Below are 12533 nucleotides of genomic sequence, written 5' to 3' on the forward strand. Positions count from 1 at the left end.
ATATGTATGTGTAGCTCAATGTTTTTATTATTTTAAGAAATGTTTATAATTTTTTTTGTTCTTGTAAAATAATTTTAAACAATTATTCATACCGCAGCAACATATGTTGTGGCAAAAGCAAAGGCGTCGTGCTTTTATATCTATGTATATGTATATATGTTATATATGTATGTATTTGTATATAATGTGTGTATGTATGTCAGTGTACGAAAATGCCACCTATGATTAGCGTAGTGTGAAATAATTTCTCCCGAAGCCTATTAAAGTCACAATTGCATGCAATTTGTCATTAGGCGACTAAATGTTCGCTGAAAATATGAAATATTTCAGTAGCCACACGGACACAATGACAACTTCCCAACAAAGTTTGGGCATAAAAACGTTAAACACAAGCTGCGACTTAGCAACACACATTTACGTAGCGCTAGCAGAAGAAAACGAAAAGCGCAAGAACAAGCGAAATACAAGTAAATTATAGTTGCACACAAATTGCTGGCCCGCCCCTTTGCAGTTGCACAAAAATAGCAATTCGGAAAACGAGGCGCTTCAAACTTGCACACAGAGACATGCAACGTCCCAGCTGTGTGGGGTACGGAGCGGCGCAGCAAGGCAAAGCGACAACAAAATATTACGAATGCTGACGGAAAATCAAGAAAACAAATCTCATTTCGAAATGGCAATTTATTCATGACCTTTGTTGCACGCATCTCACAGCAATTACTGGGCAGTATATGTGTGTGCGTGTATGTGATGTAGGTGGCATACACAAAAACCTGAAGTAACTTGTATATGTGTTTGTTTGTATATAGCTACGTATATACGTATGTATATTTCATAAAAAATTGTATAACATGCCATAAGCGTAAAGCCCGACACTTGTAACCACGTGTGTGAATATGTAGAAGTGTAGTCTGTATGGTCTGTATTTATATATGTATGTACGTATGCTTGCATTTTTGTTTAATATTTCACATTATTTTCCGTCATTTCATTTGTTCGTGCGTAAGAATGCCCAAACTTCGCGAAATCCTCACGGTGTATTTGAATTGATAAATCGACTGCAATCACCTTATCGCACAGTTACATCACACAAGCAAAATGGCAGCGAAAAGAACAGAAAGTTACAGTATAAATAGAGGGAGTTTTAACAATTTTCAACCAAGTCTAAAATCATGCCACACATAGATCTCAAGAAAAAATTTTATTTTACGTTCTGTAGTGCCGAAACTCCCATCGTTTATTATTCTAACCACATATTTAAGTTGAAAAGTCAAATTTGCAACGAGATCAATTTATCGAGGTCCAAATCTTATTTCGGTTTCTCATCTGGAAAATCTCAGCGTGCTTCTAAATATTCGAAAACGATTTAATATATTTAACGAGTGATCTGAATCTTCAACTATTGTAAATTGCATAAGGATGACAAAAATAATTTAGGAATACCAGAAACCGCTAAAACCATTATTAAGGTAAGTAAAACTACTGAATTTTGCACCAAGAAACAAAATGTGCTGCTCATAAAAAATTCGTTATCATTCGGTATAGGTTTAAACATATACGAGTACGCGTTTGCCATTTAGATATTACCGCAATGCATCGTTACACGTATATGTGATACCTTATGATATAAGGTATCGTGTACCGGATGGCATCATTACTCCTGCATGCGATGCCAAGTAGTATAAGGCATCGTGCGCTCTTTAATTACTATTCGGCATCGTCAAAAGAAAGTAAACTACGACGGGTCTTAAATACTTTTTCTATTCACAATATATTCAGTTTAATTTATTAATCACTATTTTCCATATAAATGAATATAAAATAAAATATTTATTTCAGTTGCGAATGTAAAAATAAAATAGCATCCACATTTTCTCCCTCCAAGCTTGCTTTTCGTTTGTCTAAAACTCGATTAGCTGAACTAAACAATTTCTCGTTTGCAGTGCTCGTTGCGGGTATGCATAAAACTTTTCGCGCCAACTTCGCAAGCAATGGAAATTCATCTGCATGATGCTTCCACCAATGTAAAATATATTTTTCCGGGTAACAAACATTTTGGTACATTTTCATCTGCACAGTTATCTGGCTTTCAGGCTTATGCTCCTCCGTCAAATGAACATCGGCATATTTTAACAGTATATCATCATCGACCGAAGGCTTCACGTCTGCACTTCCAGAGGGCGAATCATCGGAAGGTTCTGCATGCGTGACCTCTGTCATCTTGATAAGTTCTTTCTTTATCAAATCGTGCACTTCCTTAAGCTGCTGTTCGTTAAGATAACGCATTTGTTTATACTTCGGCCACAAAAAGGCCGATATTTTGTGAACTTTGTGTGGACAACAGTATGCATCAAAAACATTGTCCAAACAGTTTGCAATTATGAAGCGAATTTCATGATTCGTTTCTTCATTACGCAGTTTCATTAATTTTTCTTTGACCACGTGCATGTGTAATAGAACTAGGTGTATAGTTGGCATTTTCTCAGCTTGTAATAGTATTGTTACATTATTAAATGGTTCCAAAAGGTTAATTACTCGATCTAGTAGCTGCTTTTCAATTCCGATCAAACGTTGCGATTGCCCCGTTTCCTCCAGATTCTCTTTAATAGCGTTAAAATTGTTGCGAATGGTGTACAAAATTGTAAATTCTGAGTTCCAACCCGATGGGCACTCTTGTTCAGCAGCTGTTTCAAGTGCACTGCCTATGCGCCAAAAATTTTCTATAAGATATTTGCATTTCCTCATCAAATCCAAGACGTTAGGTGCACGATTCTTAAGCGTATCTTTGTCGAATGTATGCTTTAGAATAGTGTTTACCACATGTGCGCCACATTGTATTTTACGGTTTAGCGAAGATTTTTTCATGTACGAAACTTGATCGGTGGCATAGGAAATTTTTTTTAGCAAATCTCTATCTAAGTTTAGTTCGTCAAATTTTGCTTCAATGACAGCAATAATATTTTCTGTCGTTTTCTTCACTACAGTGCCACTGTCTTCGCCACATTCCAATTCCGTAGTGAACGAAATGCGACTGAAAAATTTAAATGAGTATATATTAGGTTTATTACATATGAAGCTCTTACTTCTGAAGTTCCCATTCGGAATTGATGTAATTGACAGTAAAAGTAGTAAAAGTTCTTTTTTGTCTGTCATCCGTCTATATGTTAACCGTACCAGCACACATGCCTAAAAAATATTTTAATATATATTTGTGGTTTCAGTCGAACTTAAGTCCCACTAAGCTGATCAGCTACAAACCTCTTTTGATAATTGGACGCAGTTTGCTGACAAACATTTCACGCTCGCTTAAATGCAAACTATGTAATCTACGCTTTATTGTGGTGACATGTGGCAAAATATCATCAACCTTAAAGTTGACTGTACCAAGTTTGACACCAATTTCAACCAAGCATCGTGCCAACTCTTTGAATCCATTACGATTAACAGCATCAGGTGCTTGAAGATCTCTGCAAATGAATCGCACACAATGCTTTATGGCTTCTTCTCGCAATTGATCGCTGACACTAACCAGCGACAGTTTCATCATCGGCTCGGCATCGCTTTCTTCAGAGAATCGCCGTTTATAACATACATGCTTCTTTAGATTCGACGAGCTAGCGCCTTTCGCATATTTAAATATTCTCTCGCAATTACAACATATAACATAAGGTACATTTTCATGCGTGCTTGTGTTTACAATCTTCCGAAAATAGCCCCATATATCGCTTTTACCCGCCACTTCAATGGTTTGGTAATCACCACTTTTAATCTTTTGTAAAACTTCCATTTGTATTTGAAGTTAAAAAATAGTTTCAGTAAGTATAATTTTATATTAAAGCATACCACACTTGTTACACACAAAATATGCTAAAGAAACCACAATTTACACACTAAACCACCGAATACATTGACGTATGAGCGCTCAACGCTTTTTTATCATTTAGCTTTCAGCTTGCTTCGCTGACGATTACAACGAGTAATACGATGTCGTACCGACGATGCTAAAACGCGAGGAATAAATTTGTTGTTACGAAATTCGTACTCGCCGAGTATTAACGCATTGCTCTTTTACTTACACGTGGCTTACACTATACAACTTTGTTAAGACTATAGCAATATACTAAACATTCGGAAGAGTAGTAAAATTGAGCGGTTTTCGTGATATTTTCTCTTCCTTTTAACTATACCCAGTATGGTATTTTTAATTTGCAGTGAGTTGTTTAGCATTCTTCGTCCGCAAGAAAAAATTTCAAATGTGTCCACACAAGGGTTAAAGGTTGTTTCATAAACAAAAGAGAGGAGAATCAGCAGGAAAGTTATTAAATTGATAAACATGTATATACATGTGCATATACATGCCCTTGAAATTATATAATATAGCGTCTGCAAGCAAATTGATCACACCTACATACATACGTATATATATATATATATGTTATAAATTATTACTTGACTATAATTTGAACGTCATTGAATTTAGCCAAGAAATTGACAGCATCGAAGTATTCGTACTTATTTCATGTTATTTCAACTTGAGCACAATTACTGAGAGAATGATGCACGTAGGAAGAGCGCGTTTCTTTGCATACGTTTCAAGCAATTGAGCGCGTTTCAATGCGGCACTGCTAGCTTGGTTGTTGCGACTACATGCGCGCTATTTTGTGTGCTCTCCGCCACAGTTCTATTAAAACGTATGTATTCGTATATGAAACGCATGAAAACGGAAAAACTCTAGTTGTTTTTGAAGCGTTGCTAAGTTAAAACGTATTTTTATTTCTTAATTGTGACAGTGAGAAGAGTTTTTAAGAATGGTAAATGGATTGCAGTGTTTATAGAGAAATCTTTTATATCTATATTTATAACTTCAGGTTATAGACGATTTTAAATTGATTCGTGAAGTAAAAATACGACCATATTTCTATGTAAAAGGTTTGACGGGCTATCGAAATTCCACGCTCCGCAAAAAAGGTTGGGAACAGATCGGCGCTATTTTTGATACATCGGGTAAAGAAAGCAAATTTCATAAATTACATATAAATATGAGAGAAAAGTATTTTTAACATATACAGGCGAAGAATGTTGCACACGTTGGCGTGTTATAAGAGACCGTTATGTAAAATTGATTGCCAAAAAAGGAGCGAACAAACCATTGACGGGTTATGATAAAAACTGGACACTTTACAAGCACTTAGGTTTCCTAAAAGCCCACATTAAACCTAGAACGTAGGATATTAAAAATATTTATATGTATTAATGCAATTTATAATATCCATAAAATTTGTTTTTTAGATACAAGTTCAAGCCGAGCGCTTCTAACGATGAAGCTGACGAGCACGAGTTTATACAAAACATTTCTTACGAAGACACTTTCGACGAAGATCTACCCAAATATGAGTCTAGCGTGGAAGAGGAGGAATCACTTATGTCCATACCTGATATGGACTGTAGCGATGATTTACCTATTGAAATCACCACGACTGAACCGCTAGTGCAACCCACCGCACAAGTGCCTGACGTATCCCCGCAATGCAGTGATTTACAAGAGAAATTTTCAACTTTTACGAAGAGAGTGGAATTTTTGCTAAAGCAGCGGCAGACAAATGCGTCCGATGATAAAAATGAAGCTTTCTATCGTATGATCGGCATTAAGCTTGCTGAATTGCCGGAAGATGAGCAGGAGGATGCTAAATTGCACATTATCTCACACGTTTTCGAAAGGGTGAAGGCGTATAAACAAAAGACTCGGTCGCTTAGTAGTTCTCACAATTAGCTGCTAAATCGTAATGTAGGAATTTAAGTGTTTAATAACTTTTTTATATTAAAATAAAGACTGTGTGTTAAAGTGAAAATTACATACATATGTATGTATTTACTAACTGTGCTGCAAGATTAATCCCTATATATTTAGTTATATAAGTATGCGCTTGTATACCTGTTTTGACAGGCTTCCGTTTGTGCTCCATATTCTCTTCATTTTGAGTTTGCAGAAAAGGGGCCCGTTACCGTATGCGCTCGGTGCACAAACAGCTGTTCGGTCCGCACTCGCAGGCCGGTTCTGAGCAGTGATTTTTGCCTTATATACTTCTGCAAATACAAATCTATGTATGGTATATAAGAAACTCGTTCCATAACCACTTTGCCCTTTGAGTGCACTTTTGTTTGGTTGAGTGAGAAAAAGCTCGCAGAGTACACAGCAAAAGGAGAAGAGTATAATTGTAACCATACCTAATATAAGTATTTTCGCTCTTTGCTCATTGTTGGCAGCTCGCGGCTAAGAACACATATTTAGGAAATAACTACTTGCAATAAATATACACACCTTCGACAACTGCCACAATTATTATGAGTATTTTCTACATTGAGTGAGTGATGAGAACAAGCAGTTCGTGAGTATGAGTGAGTTCCTTCAAAAGCAAATAATATATAGAAATATGTGTATATTTTTATAACTCTGCTTGAAGAAAAGTGTGCAAATAGGAACCTCCACTATAAAAATACAATATTTATGAGTAGCTGTGGAAATTTGTACACTTTTGGGTTTAGTCGATATAAAGCACCGTAACAGTGTACAACGAAAATAGGGAAAAGTGAATAGCGACTGAGTTGTTCAGCCATGAGCAATTCAGTTGGAGGAAATTTACGTAAAATTTTATCGAGCAGCCAAGAAAATTGCGTAAATTCTATTTTAGAGTTCTACAGCGAACGAAAACGAATTAAATAGTCGAAAATATGTCACAAACATGACATAAATTAAATCGATCGAAATTTTCGAAATAGCTGTGATATTTTTTTATTTTTTTTTGAATTTCCAACTTATACGGTTGGTTGAGATTTTCCTAAAATTTTCAATGATTTATGTCGCTAAGCACAAGTTGTGTCCTATGTTAGTGTCGTAGGCGGAAGAGCTGAGCTGCGTATGGAAAAAATGAAAAGCTGCACAGTAACGGAGTTGGCAATGTGAACAGTTAGGCAACGGCCAAGTTACAATGACGGTAAGTAACTCAATTAACTATTATTTATTATTTCAGAGTATGCCAAATGATTGCAATCAAAAATTAAGTAGAAATAAAATTGCAAAAAAATAAAAATTTGATATAAAATAATCGATCTATGATATATAATATAAATTAAATAAACTATTATAAAAAATTTAATTGTTATATAAAAATACATAACACAAAATTAAAAAAAAATATTTAATATTATTATTATTATTTAATATTATTAAATTTAAAGAATTATATGAAACTAAATAATTTTTATAAAATATAAAATAAAGTTTTGAATGCGTTGATAAGTCGTAATTGGTACACTTATGCAAAGCCAAAAAAAAAATTATAATAATATTTAATATTATTGCATAAAATAAAACGAATTAATAAAGAAAATAGTTTTAGCATAAAAATAAAGAAAATAAATCAATATAAACAAATTAAATTAATTAAAGGTAATTTCAGAATGCTTGCAGTTGGCTTCTAAACTAAGTAGTTCAGATTGATTCTTTTGTTTTTCAGTTAAAAAAATATTTTAACACGCAATAGCCAAGAATATATATCATAATTATAATAATATTATGATGTTAATAAATTTTTGGTATTTTTGTATTATTTTGTATTATTTATTGTAAATAACAAAAAACGAAAAATAATAATTTTCATGATTATCTTTGCATTTTCTTACTTTATTTATAACTACTAATTTTTAAAAACTTCACAACTTATTCAAATAAATTTTTTTATAGTATTTTTAGAATATATTTTTTTCTGTTATCGTATTTATTTTGTTATCGTAATTATTTTCAGTAAATTGAAAGCGGACTTGTGGTAATATTTTAGTGATGCAATTAAAAACTGCAGCAAAGCTAAATCGTATAAAAATAATATTTTTGACTTAATAGGTTCTAAAGAAATAACATTTAAAATTCATATTTAAACTTAAATTTTCAGTAGCAGTAGTCATTAAATACCCTGCATATAATAAAAATAAATAATGCCAGCTACCCATTTAACAAATGCTTATAATATGTCTTCTCGCACTATATCATTAGCATACTGGCAATGAGTTTAGCATATCTCAACTAAATCATAATTATTTTCATAATTTCTCTTCGCAGGTCGTCCGCAATATGTGGCACATCCGGCTCCACTCCACTCCGCGGGTACTAACACGGGCATAACAGTGATATTTTAATCAAGTGTTTGCTTGCAACCTTTGAACACTCAAATACACAATAGCACCCAACTGTATTATTTGCTCTTCGAGTTATTTTGAAATGCTAGTTTGTAAGCATCTGGTTGACTGTGATATTTTACGCGTGTTTATCGTGAGTCTAAAAACGAGGAAAAAACTAAAAATTGCTGAATGTAATGTCTTCTATGGTATATTACTCGGCTAATTTTTGCTTTGCTCTGAACATTTGGATTCTTGATAAATTGTGATAAGAAGCTGTGATATATTTTGTGTTCATTTTTTGTATAAAACTATAAAAAACACACAAAAAAATCGAAAAACAATAAATAAAAGCAGAAAAAATAAAAGTAAACTGAAAACTATAAATATTGCGCATTTTATTTTAAGAGAGGAGTGAATGTTGTATTACGCAAACGGCTGATTCTTTTACTTATTTGCGCGCAGAAATTCTAAAATTTAAATGTGATAGTGCTTGATTTGTTAGAGACGCGGAAAATGGTTCACATTCGACATTTAGAATTTTTAGTCGTCTGATTTTTATCAAACTTGAAGGCTAGCTCTTCTCCAAAAAATTTACGCCAGTCGCATTTGACAATATTTCTTGGGTTGTTAGAGAGCTGTTTATAAATTTTCTAGGAGGTTGTAAATTATTAAAGATTTTTTGTTAAAAATATATTGAAAATATAATAAATTTGTTAAAAATAATTTACCGATAAAAAACATAACCACAATTGGACTTGAGTTAATTTTAAAGGTGGTTATAGTAAAACGTTTTATCATTGTTGTTATTATGATAATTTTCTTATATTTAGAGCATATCGTGTTAAATTTAATGTTGTGAAGGTTCTCCAAAAATTATTTATGAAATTGTGGTGTGTTGTTAAAAATATTATTTTCAGATTCCTACATATTTTTTATTCTAGATTCCAAGGCTCATAATAAATAAATATTTAGCATTACAGATTATTGCTAAATGCTTAAAAAAGTGTTGGTGAGAAAACAGACACAAGTTCTTAAAATACAATTTGATATCACTTGAAAATGTATTCCAAATAAATTCTTGGACAGCACTTTTAATATTTTGCGGAAGGCATGGTTGGTTGCATCAGTTAACTGAAGACATGGCGTGAATGCACAAAAAAGTGGGGCAAAAATACGCGCATATATATTCATTTACATTTGTTTACATATGTATATATTGTTGTTGTTGTATTTTACACTTTTGCAAGCAATACAAGTATGAAAGGAATGCAACGACTGATTAAATATTTGCTCTTATTTTTATTTAAAAAAAAGAAGCTTTTGGTATTTTCACTTAATGAAAATATTTGATATTAGATTTTGAGATATGCATACATATTTATGTACAACATACATATAATGTACATACAAACTTGCATATGTAGGTGTTCGCAATGCGGTTTGAAATTATATTAAGGAATGCACTTGATGAACACCCAGTAGAGAAAAATGAGTTTAAAAGCAAAAATTTAATTAAACCATTAATCCTTAAAATTAATTTGCATAATGAATTAATAAAGTAAAATTATTGTATATCTCGAAAATATTTATATGTAATATAAATACACTTTGTAGGTGATAATAGCAGCGTTCTATTCTGATAGCTAATACGATGAGTTTTTACTTTTACAAACCTTTACGAAGATTTTGAAACTTACGTTTCGATTACTGATTTTTTCACAAAGAGAAACACGAATATTAAATCTTTGAAATTTTGAGCTTGTTAGTCATAAGACATAGAGCAAGTTAAGCTCTATTGATACTTTCAAAAATTGGTTGCAAATAATACAGGCATTCCCCAACACTTGTTTCTAAATTGCATACGTGCAAAATTGAAAAAATTTATTTGTTTTGTTTTGCAAAGAGGCTGACCGTTTAATTGAAACTTTTGCTTGCAGCAGTTTTGTAAAGTTGCGTTATGTTATGTTTTAATTTCAGAAACATCCAAGAAATCGAGCATATTTTGCAACTTAATTTATTTACTTACAAGTTGAATGAACCTAACGACGTGGCATTTGTTTTGTTAGCGAACGCCAAGCTGGAATCACTGATCAATTTTCGTAATTAGTGCCAATTTTAGATAAATCAAATTGCTTTCTCACTTATCTATTCAAATTATAGACAGCTGGTATTGCTAAGATCACTCTGTTGCTATATAAAAATCGAAGTTCAAGGTCGCCAGCCATACGTGTGGGCATAGACCGGCACACCATATGTGCCTGTAAAATCGAAAAAAACATATTTGTGCAAATATTTGCTTTAGTGAAAATTTGAAGTGTGTAAATAATTTATCCGATTGTTATCGCGTCTATTGTTTTATAAACAAACGTAAGGAATTGCTTGTGGGAGAGCATCATTTAATTTGCGTTGTCAAGCGCTGCCAGGGGTGGGGGATTAAACGTGCGATTGAATTGGAATTGGTGTTGTGTTAATTAAAAATTATAAATTTATTGTTTTTATTTATGTGCGTTTAGATTGCCATGTTTTCTGGAAGCAGTTTGTCGAGTGCTTTTATGAAGTGGTGATTTAAGGTGATTTATGGCTCTCAGCTTTTGTTAAAATAAACCAATGTGATGAAATGAAATAATAATGAAATGATTAAATGCAAATTACAAAAAAATTTGCGGTTAAATCCCGACTTTCACTATAACCAAAATAGCTTTATAAAAGCTGTAACGCAGTTTTTTTCTACAGCATGCCGGGAAGTTGCGTGGGTGCAACATTTGTAGGTTAGGTTTGTAGGTTATGCATATGTATGTATGCACTTGTATATCTATACATTTGTAAAAAAGCATGTAATTGTAATTTAAGCTAAAAAGGTTCTCATTACTTACCCTCTCTCGCACGCTGGCAGATACACAAGCTAGTATAATCCCCAGGCATATGTTTCGTAGAAATAAGCTTCATGCTGCATACACATAGTTAAACATATTTATAATATATTATATACACATTTACATACACTTGAGTCAGCAATCAGCTTGTGCAGCGCAACCGCAGCCGCGTCGGAACACGCATCAACTAGTTTGACGGCTTTTTTGTTTGTTTTTCTTCTGGCTTTTACGACTTGCTAGATTTTTTTCACCTTTTCTGTGCATACATATTTATAGTGCTTTTCTACACAGCTTTGTACTTTGGCAACAGCTTTATGATTAACGTTTTTTCTCTTGCATTGTCGAACCTAAAGCTTACCAACACATACAAACACATATGTATGTGGAAACATTGAAGTGGCTTGCCCCAGAGCGCTGATTTCTTGACTATTCAATTGTTGTTGCTAATCTGTTTCGCGTGCAACACAGTTATCAGCCTGCTGCCGATTTGCTGTTCTCTCTAAATGCTAATTCCTCGCCTTTGGCCATTTATCAATAGCTGCTGCTTTTGCTTTATCCTGTCTTTCTGCTTGACATTTTGGTCTATTTATATTTTATTCAAATTGTACTTGTATGCATTTTTTTCGCTGGTGTCCACCTGCCTGATTCTTTATTTATTTGTTTCTGAAGCGTTTGTTGAGTTTTTTCTCTAAGCCGACTTTAAGACGGGTTTCTAAGACGTTTTTTTTACGTTAGTTGCACATAATTTTGTTTAATTATACTGAAGTGTGCTTGTTTAGGGGAGACGTTAGTGCTCGAAGTATGCTTAGTTTTAGTAATATAAAGAAATATCAATAAAACAAGTAAGGAAGGGCTAAGTTCGAGTGTAGCCGAACATTTCATACTCTTGCAACTTGCAAGAATCAGAGCGGGGCCAATACCTTTAGGTGTTGGCAAAATTTAATATTTTTAAATATAATATATATTAATTTAGCGATTTCATCAATCTCAATTTCATTTTTCGACGAAATGGTGAATGAATTACAGGCAAATTTGGTATCATATTAACTTATTTTAAAGGTCATAAAGGTTGGTTGAAAAGTTGGTTGATTTCACCAAGAAATAGCACTACTAGCTCCAATTTTTTTTTGCTCAAGTTGGTACAGCTGTCGTGAGAACATTACAAGTCATATTGTCAATTAGTTGATTGTTTACAAGCCATTTGAAGTTGACGTGTCAAAGTATTTTTTTTGAATATGGAAAAAATTGAATATCACGCAGTGATTCTATTCTTTGTTTTGAAAGATTTAAAAGCAATTTATGAACAATTGTTAGAAGTGCATAAGGAGTCCCCAGCTTCAAAACGCACCGTTGAATTTGGGCTGGTGAATTACAAGGCTTGAAGACGTACAAGGCTTGTAGACGATCTACGCGAAGGACGAATAAAAACCACAACCACAGCAGAAATCATTGAGCACGTTTATAATATTGTTAGTGAAGTTCCAAGTT

At 33.2% G+C, this 12533-nt stretch overlaps 1 protein-coding gene and 1 long non-coding RNA gene across 2 annotated transcripts; both read left to right on the top strand.

Moving 5' to 3' along the window:
- Nucleotides 1-4603: 4603 nt before the first annotated feature.
- On the top strand, nucleotides 4604-5856 carry LOC106617905 (uncharacterized). Its single transcript, XM_014235374.3, has 4 exons — nucleotides 4604-4811; nucleotides 4869-5004; nucleotides 5070-5223; nucleotides 5290-5856. Exons 1-4 carry the CDS (start codon nucleotides 4809-4811, stop codon nucleotides 5768-5770), a joined length of 774 nt encoding a protein of 257 aa, XP_014090849.2. The 5' UTR covers nucleotides 4604-4808; the 3' UTR covers nucleotides 5771-5856.
- Nucleotides 5857-6121: 265 nt separating this feature from the next.
- LOC138855705 (uncharacterized) lies at nucleotides 6122-8556 on the top strand. The gene is made up of 2 exons (XR_011396889.1): nucleotides 6122-6992; nucleotides 8114-8556. It is a non-coding gene; the product is annotated as an uncharacterized lncRNA (long non-coding RNA).
- Nucleotides 8557-12533: the final 3977 nt, after the last annotated feature.

Source organism: Bactrocera oleae, chromosome 6 (assembly GCF_042242935.1).
Source record: "Bactrocera oleae isolate idBacOlea1 chromosome 6, idBacOlea1, whole genome shotgun sequence".
Taxonomy (NCBI): domain Eukaryota; kingdom Metazoa; phylum Arthropoda; class Insecta; order Diptera; family Tephritidae; genus Bactrocera; species Bactrocera oleae.